The following is a 13,877-nucleotide window of genomic DNA, read 5'->3' on the forward strand; positions in this document are numbered from 1 at the left end:
AACAGATTATAGGTCTTTCCCATATCTTTACCTTCACCATAATCGTGAGTGAAGGAACCTAGACATCGTAATATCGGCACATCTTTCTTCGAGTCAAGGCCAGAGAAGGCTTCCTTTTCTAGCTCGAAATCCCTCTTTTTGTTTCCGCAATATGACTTGAGAACCATCTGATAGCACTAGATCACATTTAGTATATTTCTAAACGATGTTATGGCTAGGAAGTTTACCTCTCCGAAATCGTCGTCGTTGTAAAGCGACTCTTTGAGAGCGTCTATGAGAGCGGTGTCTGTGATTAGATCTTTTTGCACAGCCACCCAGTATATCGAGGCAGTTCCCCCCTTGTCTGGAAGCTTGATCTTTCCACAGAAAGGTGGTATGACCTTCGTCCCATGTAGGTTGACGTCCATGTCCAAGGTCAAGTTCAATGGGCAGTATGCCCATTTATCTCTGTGAAAGTCTTGGATGATGCGATCCACTTCCTCTTGTGGGTGAACTTCAAGTAGGGTTTCGCGGAGGCGGCGATCATCTTCACTGCGCATAAGATATCTGTCGTGAATATCTGCGCGGTAAAAGCGTTCGATGAGATGGTGATAGCCTTGTTCGAGAAGCAAGCTAAGGACACGTCGGCAGGACTGTTCGCCAGTAAAAATATTTTTGTACCTGACCTGGAAGGTTCGATGGGGCGCTGGAGGCGTTTCATCCAAGAATCGATGCCCTCTGGTCTGGCCAGGGCTCTCTGGATGTCCCTCGTTCCACCACTTTTCGAGCGCATACACGTGGACAATTTTGCGCTGGCAACTGCACGAGTCTGGAGGCTGACACTCATTCTGGCATGCGACTTGACGAGTCCATTTTGAGTGTAACAGGTTTTTGAATTCGTCCTCGGTACGTTGACGACCGTTCTGTTCTTTAGATATGGCCCGCATTCTGACGTGGTTCCAACCAGCGATCAGGCTGGCGACAACGTCATGGAGTAGCGAGCAAAAGGAAGTACAGAACCGGTGTTTGATACGAAAAAACCGTAATATGTGCTCAGCGTTATTGGATGGAAGTTGTCAGTTCGGTTGCGCAGAGGACAGGCTTGATGACAAGCCGGTGATAAGGAGATGACAAGCAACGGGCAGTGGTTGTTGGAGCCTCAGTTGTGTGGGCGGGGTGCCTGGCTATTAGAGCCATGTGAACGAGGACTTGTGCAGCCGGGGGCAGATCCAGATTAAAGATTACGCCAATAGTTCCACGGAGGACTTTGGTGGCTGCAGCAAGCTGATTACCGTGACAAGGCAGCAAGGCTGAGCTTTCGCTCCGCCGCCACAAAGCCGTTCATCAAGCAACATGCGCAATAGAAAGATCGATGATAGATACGACAAGAAAAGTGATATCGCGGTTCTGGAAAAAAGCTGCAATATGGTGTTGCATCGTCTTGTAGGCAGATGGTGTAAGCTGGCCATCTTCAGGAGTGATCTATTGATCGACCAGGCTGTATCAGTGAACGCTTCTTCGCTAAGCGCTCACGACCCCGCTTGGTAACTAACTCGAAGGATGGCCTCCCGCTCCGGCCGTGTCAGCCTCGAACTTTAACTAAAAAAGCCTCCATCGGGATCCTAGGCGTTTCTGGGTGGCAGTGCACGCCTCTTGCTGGCACTGTGTTGGACCATTCTTATGAAAATGAATATAGCAATGCTCTAATTACAAAACCTAAACAGAAGATATAGCATGAGAAGGATCGCCCATCTACCTCAACATCAGCCTGCTTTCGGCGCTGTTGGCTTGTAGAACGGTAAGGCGGCACGATTGCTACGAAACCAACGCGTGATCCGAGAAAGCCTCTTAGTAGAGTTAACCAAGCGCTTGGATGCGTCTTTTCGAGTATTGGTATCAGGGTAGCTTTGAGCTGTTCCAGATGATAGGGAAACACTCGCCGATGACGTCAGGCCAGGAACGATGTGTTTCAGCCTCTCGAAGAACGTGAACTGTTCCACTGTACTGTTGAAAAAACGATAAGTCGACCAAGCCCCAAGCAAAGTTAGGAAAGTCAAAGGTATGGTGACCTGAAGCCAACGCTCCAAAGCAAGGCTAGAGAAAGAGCCGTTTTTGGAGCTGCCAGCATTCTGGTCTTGATCTTGGTATTTGATGACATCGGTGCTGAAGAACGTCTGTAGTGAGTCAGAGAGAGAAGAGAGCCATGTGGTAATTTCTCAGCTTACTGATACGAACGTCGCTGGCAGATACAGGAGTGTAACAATTGTAATAATCCGCATAACAACAGCTTCCCGTTCAAGGTTCTTGTTCAACTGTTCAGTCCGGTCTGAAGCTTGACGGTGTAGATGCTGCAATACCAGCTCTTTTCTGTCACTTATTATCTTCACGAGAAGTTTTGCTCGGGTTAATTGCATATCAAAGTCTCCCATGATTTCATCCAGCTGCGAAAAGAAGGCGTGAAGATGATCCTCGCAGTCTGTTTTCAACGCAAGGGGAAAGTCTTCTCGAGAAACCAGATTCTTGTAGAAGCTGCGTAGAGCACCCACAATTTTGGCGTTGGACTCCAGAACCATTACAACTGCATTAGTCTCATCTTGCCAATGTTGCAAATCCTGTATGTGTTGTGGTTCGTATATCTCATAAGCACACTCCTCCGTACGGAGGCCGTTCACGGCCATCGCGCTCTATGTTTCTCAACGTCAGCTTGGAAATGCACATGGATGGGGACACTCACTTCTTGATGGATCACTCTCTCAAGCCACACTATATACCATCTCCAGTCTTCGGTTGCCCAGTGGCAATAGAGCAAATGCGTCACAAGTGTCGACCGGAAGCATGCTGTCGGATTGTCATACTTTATATCCTCTGATCGGCCGTCTGGTTTAGTCAGATCTGCATAACGTTCCAGGATGTCTTTCCCGCCCTTTGTAACAATCCAGAGCGTAGTGCCGTATTTGACATCAAATTTATGATAGATTGCGGCGTCTCGAATCGACCATACGTTAAGCCTGATGTTCTCACGATCTCGCTTCTTGAGGTATACACCCTTCAAGTTGTAGCTGAGTTGGAAGAGCTTGCCGCTTCGATTCAGCTCAGGAACTGCGTGTCCACTTCTTGGATTTCTGAGACGTATTTGCTCTCGAAAACCACCAAACCGAGGATCGATGGCGTCAGTCTGTCCACCGAAGACGAGCATGAAATCCAAATACACGGGCATGACTTGATGGTACGACAGGATTTGACAAAGACTTTCACGTGTTGTTTTCAATTTGTCGCGCGAATGTTGTCCATACAGATATCTATGCTGTCAGCATGGGATTTAAGGCTAGTACATAGCTGACGTACATGAACCTGCATTTTGGATCTTTCTTTCGTGTCGTTAGTAGCTGCGTGTTGGCATCCGAGTTTTGCGCAGTGACACCGAGCCATTCCGTGAGTTTTGCCGGACTATGAATGTTTCTCTTGTCCCATTCTAGATTCGTTAGCAACCTTTCAAGCGGTTTGAAAAGCAAGTTACCTTTCTCATCACTGGTGTCCAAGTCGATAACGGGAATCTCAAAGTCTTTTTCAACTTCGTCCTCAATGGAACCAAGGCAAAGATCGACCTCAGCGTCGTCCAAGCGTTCCTTGTATGAGACAAGTTTCGACTTGTATGTTGCGATGCCGCTTGGAATAAGGTTTTGTGGATAATTGGCGCTGTCAAGATAAGATTCCTGTAGTTCCGTCGGTAGTGGGTACATTGTATGCATATTTAACGCTAGCGCAAAGATACGTAACTGTAAATTATGACTATCAACAGAGAGGCGTGAGGGAAGGACATGGTATTTGAAGAATATGACCTCAGAAAGGCGCAGCAAATCTGCCTTGTGGCGTGTAGATTACATGTGGGAAGGCGCTCTAGGGAATGCAAAACCCCGCCCCCGTACACCCGAAGCCACCCCCTCACCGGTGCCAAAGCTTCTGCTGATACACAAGATGCAAGCGACTGCATCACATGGATACTATCAACTAAACGCCACGCACCTGCACTCTGAATGTCACTATGAAGATGAAACTTGGCCTTGCTCTTGTTGGGGTTTTCGTCCTTCTGGCTCTGGTGACACAGAGGGCGATCTCGTCCGACCAGACACATCTCTTCGTTTTCTCAGCTCTCTCTTCTCCCCCTGAAACTAAATTAGCCGCGCGCTCGCGAATACTAGGCAATAGAATCACCTCAGTCAGCTTCTCGGGTACCTCAAATAGCCAGTTGCCATTGAACTGGGAGGCCTATCAGTCCAGTGTCCTGCAATCTAGTGTTCAGACACAACATACAATTCTTGGTTTGAAATCCCAGTTGGGCCATTTGATTTTCAAGTATTCTTCAATCTTGTCCCATCCAAAATCATCATATGCGGTAAACGTTTCTTGAACTCTGCCGCTCCATTTTGCTGATGGAAGCCTAGGCTTGCGTTGAGCTTGCCTCGCGCGCTCCAACTCCGGGTCAGTGGCTTGACGAAATGGTCGCATCTAAATGTTGCTCCTTTCTCGTGGTTTGGTCGTGGTGTACGTTCAGGCAGAATAAACCAGCAGTCCTTGTGATGCACCCGGTGTTGTGAACCCGGGCGGTAGGCTGACAGCTGCGGCTGTGTATGTTCAACGTGCTCCTTCGCAGCTCTGCGAGTGGAAGGCTGAGGGCGAAACTATATGCTTCTGTGTATGAGCGGCCTCAGCCTTATGACTCACCCGGAAGGCATCTGATGGTGCGTACAACTGCTCTGAGGATGACGCAAAACCGCATTTTTCTATGCAAGACGCATCACATCTGTGAGTAGTAATTGCGCGACTTCTGCATGATGAGTTTTGTGTACAGCGGAGAAACTGTCGTTCAGCTGAGACGCCACGGCTGACCGGTTTAGTTTGCCTTTTTGCCTGTTACGAATGGTGTAGAGCATCACATCACTATTGGTCACAGTGTCACACATGGTGTAGCCGCATGTATTTCTCAATCACCTGTAAGCGAAGCTTTACTCTGTGGCGAAATTGAAATGCTCGGAGCATAGATACATCGGAACAAATCCATGATTGGTATTGCAAAGTTTTTGCTTGTCCATCGCCAAATCAAATAACACTTACAGGATTACCGGAGGATGTGAATCCAAGATACTGCAAATGTAAAAAAAATTGACGAGTGAAGGTGGATAATGATGTATTGATATACCGCGTGGCTGTCGAGGCGACCCGCGGAAGGACCATACTCGGGAAGATACAGGTGCGCCAAAGCCTGAGCGGAAGCTACACGGCCTGGAGAGATCGTTCATAGCGACCACAAACGCATATTACGCAAGGCCACTGTTTATGCAAGTCCGTATATCTTTTACTCGAGTTCCCGGTGCACCAGAAAACACAGAGGAGTCCCACATGGCTCAAGAGACAACGATGATAGAAGTAAAGAATCTTTTCTAGCGGCACGCACCGACTGAATTCAAGGGCTCTCTCTCCCGAGCCATTGTGTACTCTCAAATACGGAAGATTGATAAAATATTATGTGATCTCCGGAAGCGGAATTCCTGAAGTAGCCTTAGGCTGGAGAGATATGATCAAAGGCAAACTATTGTGGTGTACGCATGAAACGTACTCAAGTTATGCATCTCAAGAGAAGGAAAAAATAAAAAGAATCTAGGAAAACCAAGGCAAATATATTCGATAAAGTCCTCCAAACAAGAATAGCCATTGTAAAACCAAACAACGCAAGGCTGAAAGAGATAGGCGTAGGGTGCGGGGGAAATCCAGGAGGCTTGACAATGAAATTTACCTGAACAGAGAGACAGGAAAGCGGTAGAAAAGTCTCACGGGGCAGTGAGCCTTAAGACCTGACCAGCGAGAAGTTTTTTCCACGGTCGGCACCGACTTGAAGTTGATCAAGCGCGATATGTCGTTGGTGAGTCGGAAGGTGGTAGCACATCCGTATAGTAAGGCGACAGCATTGACGGATATTCTAGGGCTAAGACGTCTGTACCAGATAGCAACAGGTACTTTACTCAATTGCATCAATTCTTGAGAAGTGGCCAAGGGCAATGTGAGGCTGTAAGCGGAGCGATGGTGTTAAAGCCGAGGCTAGTGGTGATATGGTCCGAGCGTCGACTTCTCGATGATTCCTTGGAATTTTCTACACATATGGCAGCGTCCATTTCTTCTCCACAATCCCCCTCTGCACCCAATCTCTCTTCTCGGTTACCTTGCATTGAGCTGGAGTCCAAGAGCATTGTTTGCGTTTCACTACCGCCACCTACACTTTTCAATTCCGTCACAATGCAAAGAGCTTTCGCTTCGCGGGCGCGGACTTCGGCCCTAAATTCGACTTCTAAGCTTCGCACCACCAGCTTGAGCCTCCAGCAACAAAGATTTGCGCACAAGGTACGTTATCGCCAAATGTACTTTTCAATTGACCAGCAGAAACTAACTGATGTGCAGGAGCTCAAGTTTGGCGTTGAGGCACGAGCAGGACTGCTCAAGGGTGTCGACACATTGGCAAAGGCTGTATCAACAACACTCGGTCCCAAGGGTCGCAACGTATTGATCGAGTCGAGCTATGGCTCTCCCAAGATCACCAAGGGTATGCACATGTTAAGCCGTGTTTTCCCGAATCGTCCGCTGACAGAGTTTTAGATGGTGTAACGGTCGCAAAGGCCATAACCCTCCAAGACAAGTTCGAAAACCTTGGAGCCCGCCTGCTCCAGGATGTTGCCAGCAAGACCAACGAGGCTGCTGGTGATGGAACCACTACCGCTACCGTTCTTGCCCGCGCCATCTTCTCCGAGACTGTTAAGAACGTTGCCGCTGGATGCAACCCAATGGACCTGAGGCGGGGTACCCAGGCCGCTGTCGAGGCTGTTGTCGACTACCTAAAGGCAAACAAGAGGGACATTACCACCAGCGAGGAGATTGCACAGGTTGCGACTATTTCTGCCAATGGTGACACACATATTGGCAAGCTCCTGTCCAACGCAATGGAGAAGGTTGGAAAGGAGGGTGTCATCACCGTCAAGGAGGGTAAGACCACCGAGGATGAGCTGGAGGTCACTGAGGGTATGAAGTTCGACCGTGGTTACATCTCCCCTTACTTCATCACCGACACCAAGACTGCGAAGGTCGAGTTTGAGAAGCCTCTCATCCTCCTTTCCGAGAAGAAGATCTCTGCTGTCCAGGACATTGTCCCCGCACTCGAGGCTTCCCAGCAGCTCCGCCGCCCTCTTGTTATCATTGCCGAGGACATTGACGGCGAAGCGCTTGCTGTCTGCATTCTCAACAAGCTCCGTGGTCAGCTTCAAGTTGCTGCCGTCAAGGCCCCTGGTTTCGGTGATAACAGGAAGTCCATCCTCGGCGATCTTGCTGTCTTAACCAACGGTACTGTCTTCAGCGACGATCTTGACATTAAGCTCGAGAAGGCTACTCCGGACATGCTGGGTTCTACCGGATCCATCACCATCACCAAGGAGGACACTGTCATTCTGAACGGCGAGGGCAGCAAGGACCAGGTCTCGCAGCGTTGTGAGCAGATCCGTGGTGTCATCAACGACCCGACCACATCCGAGTACGAGAAGGAGAAGCTTCAGGAGCGTCTTGCCAAGCTCTCTGGTGGTGTTGCCGTCATCAAGGTCGGTGGCTCCTCCGAGGTTGAGGTTGGCGAGAAGAAGGACCGCATCGTTGACGCACTCAACGCCACCCGTGCCGCTGTCGAAGAGGGCATTCTGCCTGGTGGTGGTACTGGTCTCCTCAAGGCTTCCGCCAACGCTCTCGACTCGGTCAAGGCGCACAACTTCGACCAACAACTTGGCATAACCATTGTCAAGAACGCCATTACCCACCCTGCCCGCAAGATTGTCGAGAATGCTGGCGCTGAGGGCTCTGTCATTGTAGGCAAGCTCATCGACGAGCACAAGAACGACTTCAACAAGGGATTCAACAGCGCCAAGGGCGAGTACGTTGACATGATTGCGGCTGGTATTCTGGACCCCTTCAAGGTGGTTCGCACTGCCCTTGTCGATGCCAGCGGTGTTGCCTCGCTCCTCGGTACCACTGAGGTGGCCATTGTCGAGGCACCAGAGGAGAAGGCCGGCCCTCCAGGTGGCATGCCTGGCGGCATGGGAGGCATGGGCGGAATGGGCGGCATGGGCTTCTAAGCAGCTGAAGCCTGACCGTCTATTTTCTTCTTCTTATACCCCCATTTCGTTATTATGACTTTAGTCTTACGACTCTCCCAGTGATGGCTTATGTACACGATATTGAGTTGGTCTCCGCTCCTCAGTCACGGTTTTTCTCTCAAAAGCACGGCATATTGGTTATTTGATGTTTTTTTTGTACAATACTGTGTATCTAGAAGACGTCCTGGGAAGGGCGAGATGTAAAAAGCGACGAAGGAAATGTGAACCAGTTCAAAGACATGTACTACACGGATGTTTTGATGTATTGACATTGGGCAGCAGAGAGTGGATGTGGTGACCGGGGTTTAGGCCGACAGTCGGTTGCTGTGGCGGCGCGGCGCAGGCAAATAAACCGGTCGAGGAGTGACCCCACTAGGTACGTCGCTTGGAAAATAACCCCACTACTTGCCTCATCAGCCTCAGCAACACCGCTCCTCCACCTCCGCCCTCCCTCCCGCAAACACGCCATCCACAACAATCAGTCTTCTCTATTGACGTAAGCTGCACCCGCCTCCTCCAAACAGCCCAGCTGCTGCTTCCCGCTGCCTAGTCGTGGTACGGCAATCGCAGTCCCTGATGACGAAGCTAACAGGCAACACAGTACTGATAAAGCTGCCTGGTGTCTTGAACTTCCCTTTCGCATCCTCAACACTTTACACACAACATCATGGTAAGGCTGGTGCATATTGTTCACACGACAACTTGCGCTGACTGTATTTGCAGGCTCAATCCGGGTACGTAGAGATCGCTTGCAGACAACACACCAGATGAACGGCAGTCGCCGCCCGACCCTCACACGCGCAATGCTACCTTCATATCAATCTCTCCAATACCCTAGCGCGCCCTCCAAACGACCATCTCTCTTGGTACTAATACCGCCACAGTGTCTCCGTCTCTCCCGAGTGCATTAGCACCTTCAACGAGCTCAAGCTCGGCAAGGATATCAAGTGGATCATCTACAAGATCAGCGATGACTGGAAGGAGATCGTCGTCGAAGAGACTTCCAAGGAGGCCAACTTTGACGTATTCCGCGAGAAGCTTCTCAACGCCAAGAGCAAGGACCGCAAGGGTAAAGAGGGCATTGGCGGTCGCTATGCCGTCTTCGATGTTGAATACGACCTTGATAGTGGTGAGGGATCAAGGAGCAAGATCACCTTTATTAGCTGGACGCCCGATGATGCGCCACAATACGTACGTAACAACCTAGACGGCGACACAGTTGACATGAGAGTCTCGACTAACGCTGTACACAGCCCCGCATGATGTACTCATCTTCCAAGGAAGCCATCAAGCGCTCTCTCAACGGTCTCGCTGCCGACATCCAAGCCAACGACGCCGACGACCTCGAGTTTGAGAACATCAAGAGCCGTGTCTCCAAGGGCCGTTAAGGGCCTCTTCGTCTGGCCAGCCGCGTTGGACCTGCGCAACCCACCACGGGAGGACGCCGTGAGTTGGAATGGCACGAAGATATAAAGTCGAGTGATTAATTTGGTAGCGTGTCATGTCATAGCGACTTCTCAGCAACGGAATGAAAATGATTAAAGCGACGATTTGCGCACAGTAGCATTGCTGGGCTTTGTGTTGAAATGTTAGGCGTGGCATACTTTCGACAGGCTAAAAACTGGTCAAGTCGTATTTGATGAAGGTGTCTTTGGTATCTTTGTTTTGAATAACGTGACGTGATGGCATGGTCGTCTGTTTCATTTCTTCGAGGTGCATGTGAACCAGCTGTTCAGAAATGCTAATTACTTGTTTTGCTCCCAAGCGGCCTTGAATACCCCAACTAGCCTCTCGCCCTCTTCTGCGTCCTTGGTCCGTTGTAATATGAAGGTCTTCAAATCTCCCCAGAACTCGTCAGTAGCGACAATATCCTTCCCACTTACGGCTCCTGTAGCTGCGGAGGTCCCGGCGGACGATTCCCCCGCGCTGGCCAGGCCTTTCTCACTCTCTGTCGGCGGTGCAATAGCAGGGGGGCTTGTCACAGGGGTGCCTCCTGCTGCGGGGCTACTTGAAGCTGCCGCAGCACCTGCCATCACCATGACACCAAACTCAACCTCAGCACCAGCATCATTGCCTATTACCTCTATCAGAGTCTTTGAATCTGTGACGGGCTTCTTTTTATATAGGATCTTGATCTTGGCTGCCGATAACGAGGCCTGCGTCGCATACTGCTGCTTCAGATCGTACACGGAGGTTTTGGAAGGGTCGATAGCGGAGAGAGGGACTGTAGGCGTCGAAGGCTTCATGGGCTTCAGCGTTACTGTGATGGTCGAGGCAGATGTAGAGGCATCGGCGCTGTCTGTAGACTTGGGGTTTGGGCGTTGTGGGTGGGGTGGATGTGGGAGGCGGGGGAGCGTGTACTATATGGACGTGTTTAGTCGGCAACCAGATATATGAGAGATTGATAGAACGTACAGCGCCCTGCGCGGGATACTGTCGCGCGTCTGCAATGTGGTCTGAGGAGAGCTTTACTGGGCGCGCGTCGAGGGCGCTCAGAAACGACTTGCAGAATGCGAATTCCGACATGGTGGGCTACAATCGAGTTTACGGATTTGGGCGCCGTTGTTGCAATGACCCTGCAGGTATCCGGAGCAGCGTCTGTAGTGTAAACAACGGGGTGCTCTGTGTAAGTTGTTGCGAACTGCTCCAGTCCGATGACGCTGTTTGGAGAGATGCGGGACAGTGGGCTGGAACCAGGGCCAAATTGCGCTAACCCGAAGGAGGTCCGCTAGCGTGGAAAAAGTTCCCCAAAATCTAGCAACGAAAGTTCCAAAGTTCGCGCAGGCGTCGGTTCTACCAATTCTTCAACAACCACCACTAGTTTTTTCTATTCCACCCAAGGATTTCCGCACGAAATCGGTCGCCATGGGTCAAGGTCGCCGTATGAAGAAGCAGGGCATTCCTGAGCCCCTCGACGAATCGCTGGTGACGAGGAAGCGTAAAGATGCGCCTGCGCCTGCCGAACCAGAGCGCAAGAAGAGAAGTAGGACAGCTGCAAGGGAAGCTAGAGAGGCCAAGGCGAAGGCTCAGCCAAAGACAAGAGTCGCTGGAAAGCCCGTAAAGACGGCTGCTGCTGTTGTCAATGGAGCAAAGGCCAAAGCAAAGGCCGCAAAGGCTGCTCCGCCTCCACCGTCCGATGACGAAGACGACGAAGATCTTTCCGAAGACGACTCTGAAATGATGGACGATTCCGATATCAACGTTACCGGACTCGATGCGCTTGGTAGCGCGTCCGAAGGCGAAGAGTCAATCGACGAAGACGAATTCGACTCGGACATTGTAGACTCAGATACCAATATCAGGAAGGGTGCTGCGATGTGGTCCGAAGATGAGGACGACTCAGATGCCGAGGAGAAGCTTACAGCAGCCAACATTGCTGGACTTTCTAGGAAGTTGGACGAGCAAAAGGCGATTGAAGAGGCCGAGGCGCAAGCTGAATTGGAAGAGAACATGCAGACCAATATTGTCGGAGAGAGGCCAAAGATTCTCGAGGATGAGGAGGACGAAGATGGCAGGCCGATTACGAACCTCGTCAATCAGGACATTCAATTACTGAGGACAAGATTGACCGATACCATTCGTGTTTTGGATGATTTCAAGAATCTGGCTGAGGAGGGCCGAAGCAGGGCAGAGTACAGGGCATCGCTTCTCAAGGATATCTGCGCTTACTACGGTACGTCACAAACACATAAGAGCTGGCATAGTGGCAAGTTCCAAGCTGACTTGATTTAGGCTACTCCGAGTTCCTAGCAGACAAGCTTCTGAGCCTTTTCCCGCCTCGCGAAGCTCAAGCTTTCTTCGAGGCCAACGAAACCCCACGACCCATCGTCATCCGCACTAACACCCTCCGTACTCACCGAAGAGATCTCGCACAAGCACTCATAAACCGTGGTGTGCAACTTGAGCCTGTTGGCAAGTGGTCAAAGGTCGGACTTCAAATCTTCGACGCACAAGTGCCGCTGGGTGCTACGCCGGAGTATCTCGCCGGACACTACATTCTACAGGCTGCTTCCTCGTTCTTGCCCGTCATGGCTCTTGCGCCACAGGAGAACGAGAGAGTACTAGATGTGAGCAACACTAAGGTGTCTACCTTGCGACTTGATACTAATACTATTTTAACCAGATGGCTGCTGCTCCCGGTGGTAAAACAACACATTTGGCAGCACTCATGAAGAATACAGGGTGCATCTTCGCCAACGATGCCAACAAAGATCGTGCCAAGGGTCTGATAGGAAACATACACCGTCTGGGCGCAAGGAACGTGATCGTTTCCCACTACTCGGCTTTGGAGTTCCCTAGAGTCATGAGTGGCTTTGACCGTGTGTTGCTCGATGCGCCTTGCTCCGGTACTGGTGTTATCGCCAAGGATGCTAGTGTCAAGACCAATAAGACCGAGGCCGATTTCATGAAGCTGCCTCACTTGCAGAAGCAATTGCTGCTTGCTGCCATTGACTCCGTCAACCACCACTCCAAGACGGGCGGTTACATTGTTTACAGTACTTGTTCCGTTACTGTCGAGGAAAATGAGCAGGTTGTACAGTATGCGCTTAACAAGAGGCCGAATGTCAAGCTTGTTGAGACTGGTCTTACTTTTGGTAAGGAGGGTTTCACGAGAATTGGTGGCAAGACTTTCCATCCGTCGATGAAGGTAAGATTTTTCCCGGTTCCAGGAAGACTTGAACGACTTGTACTAATATCCTGATAGATGACCAGGAGGTACTATCCTCATACTTACAATGTCGACGGTTTCTTTGTCGCCAAGTTCAAGAAAATTGGCCCTACACCACCTAATGCAATTGGCGCCAATGAGGCTACCAAGACCAACGGTACAGGCAGCTCAGACACAACCACTGAGATTGAAATCATTGATCGTACTCCCATCGGCGCCGACAGTGACGAAGAATCAGATTTTGGTGGATTTGATGAGGAAGAGGATCAGAAGTACATCGAGAAAGCTCAGGCCAAGTCGATGCGCAAGAAAGGCAAGGATCCCAGGGCTATTGTACCAAAGGCGGAGAAGAGTACGAATGGAGCATCAAAAGAGAAGAATGGCCATGTGAGCGCAAAGGAGAAAGCGGGTCGCAAGGAGAAGAAGGGCGGCGGTGTTGAAGTTGCAACTGAAGTTGCGACAAAGGAAAAATCTAATGGTGTTAAGGCGAAAGAGACAAAGGTTGAGTCGAAGAAGGGGCGAAGAAAGAGTGGGGAAAAGAAGGGTAAGGCGTAGTGCGTTTTCTTGTCGGATCGCGATGGATGGCTTAGCAAATGGAGGTGTATCAACTGTCCCATCGGACGGCCAATGCAGATGCAAGAGACGTCGCGTACTTTACTGCAGCGTATGAATGGGTCATGGTGCCCTTGTGTACTAGTGGCTTCCCTCAGCCAGGCTGTCAGAATTCGCTAACATTGTTACAACTTGTCACTACTGTAAGCTCGGCCATATAGTGTTCGGCCACATATAGTGGTCGGCCACCTTGGCCACCCTATGACACAGTTTAGATTCGCGATTTTCTCAACAACAATAATTACATTTGCCACTTAGTANATATAGAGCTAAGAGTAAGAGCTGCCGCTACTATTACTGCCTTTTCTGCTTCTTTTTCTACTAAAATACCTATCTATTATACCTATAGAGCTGCTGCTTAGTTAATAGTAGCCTTAATACTTTTAACGTTACTAAAGCGTTTATTTAGATTAACTTAAACTCGCTTTCTTACGCGA

The 13,877-nt window shown here is 50.1% G+C and overlaps 6 protein-coding genes across 6 annotated transcripts; 4 read left to right on the forward strand and 2 right to left on the reverse strand.

Moving 5' to 3' along the window:
- Positions 1–1,742: 1,742 nt before the first annotated feature.
- On the reverse strand, positions 1,743–3,719 carry COCMIDRAFT_39361 (uncharacterized protein; the record flags this gene model as incomplete). The annotated part of the gene is made up of 5 exons (XM_007692684.1): positions 1,743–2,153; positions 2,205–2,663; positions 2,714–3,278; positions 3,325–3,451; positions 3,497–3,719. 5 exons carry the CDS (start codon positions 3,717–3,719, stop codon positions 1,743–1,745), a joined length of 1,785 nt encoding a protein of 594 aa, XP_007690874.1.
- Positions 3,720–4,021: 302 nt separating this feature from the next.
- COCMIDRAFT_28802 (uncharacterized protein) lies at positions 4,022–4,387 on the forward strand (the record flags this gene model as incomplete). Its single annotated transcript, XM_007692676.1, has 1 exon — positions 4,022–4,387. One exon carries the CDS (start codon positions 4,022–4,024, stop codon positions 4,385–4,387), a length of 366 nt encoding a protein of 121 aa, XP_007690866.1.
- Positions 4,388–6,267: 1,880 nt separating this feature from the next.
- COCMIDRAFT_103094 (uncharacterized protein) lies at positions 6,268–8,138 on the forward strand (the record flags this gene model as incomplete). The annotated part of the gene is made up of 3 exons (XM_007692697.1): positions 6,268–6,372; positions 6,430–6,571; positions 6,619–8,138. 3 exons carry the CDS (start codon positions 6,268–6,270, stop codon positions 8,136–8,138), a joined length of 1,767 nt encoding a protein of 588 aa, XP_007690887.1.
- A 593-nt stretch (positions 8,139–8,731) lies between these two features.
- Positions 8,732–9,547, forward strand: COCMIDRAFT_103034 (uncharacterized protein; the record flags this gene model as incomplete). Its single annotated transcript, XM_007692698.1, has 3 exons — positions 8,732–8,829; positions 9,044–9,350; positions 9,413–9,547. Coding segments are annotated over 3 exons (540 nt in total), but the record flags the coding sequence as incomplete, so codon positions are not given.
- A 357-nt stretch (positions 9,548–9,904) lies between these two features.
- COCMIDRAFT_7856 (uncharacterized protein) lies at positions 9,905–10,685 on the reverse strand (the record flags this gene model as incomplete). Its single annotated transcript, XM_007692670.1, has 2 exons — positions 9,905–10,519; positions 10,575–10,685. The coding sequence occupies 2 exons, from the start codon at positions 10,683–10,685 to the stop codon at positions 9,905–9,907; spliced, it is 726 nt and encodes a 241-aa protein (XP_007690860.1).
- A 339-nt stretch (positions 10,686–11,024) lies between these two features.
- COCMIDRAFT_103097 (uncharacterized protein) lies at positions 11,025–13,383 on the forward strand (the record flags this gene model as incomplete). The annotated part of the gene is made up of 4 exons (XM_007692699.1): positions 11,025–11,832; positions 11,892–12,226; positions 12,283–12,807; positions 12,865–13,383. 4 exons carry the CDS (start codon positions 11,025–11,027, stop codon positions 13,381–13,383), a joined length of 2,187 nt encoding a protein of 728 aa, XP_007690889.1.
- Positions 13,384–13,877: the final 494 nt, after the last annotated feature.

The sequence above is a fragment of the Bipolaris oryzae genome (assembly GCF_000523455.1).
Source record: "Bipolaris oryzae ATCC 44560 unplaced genomic scaffold scaffold_137, whole genome shotgun sequence".
In the NCBI taxonomy this organism is placed as follows: Eukaryota; Fungi; Ascomycota; class Dothideomycetes; order Pleosporales; family Pleosporaceae; genus Bipolaris; species Bipolaris oryzae.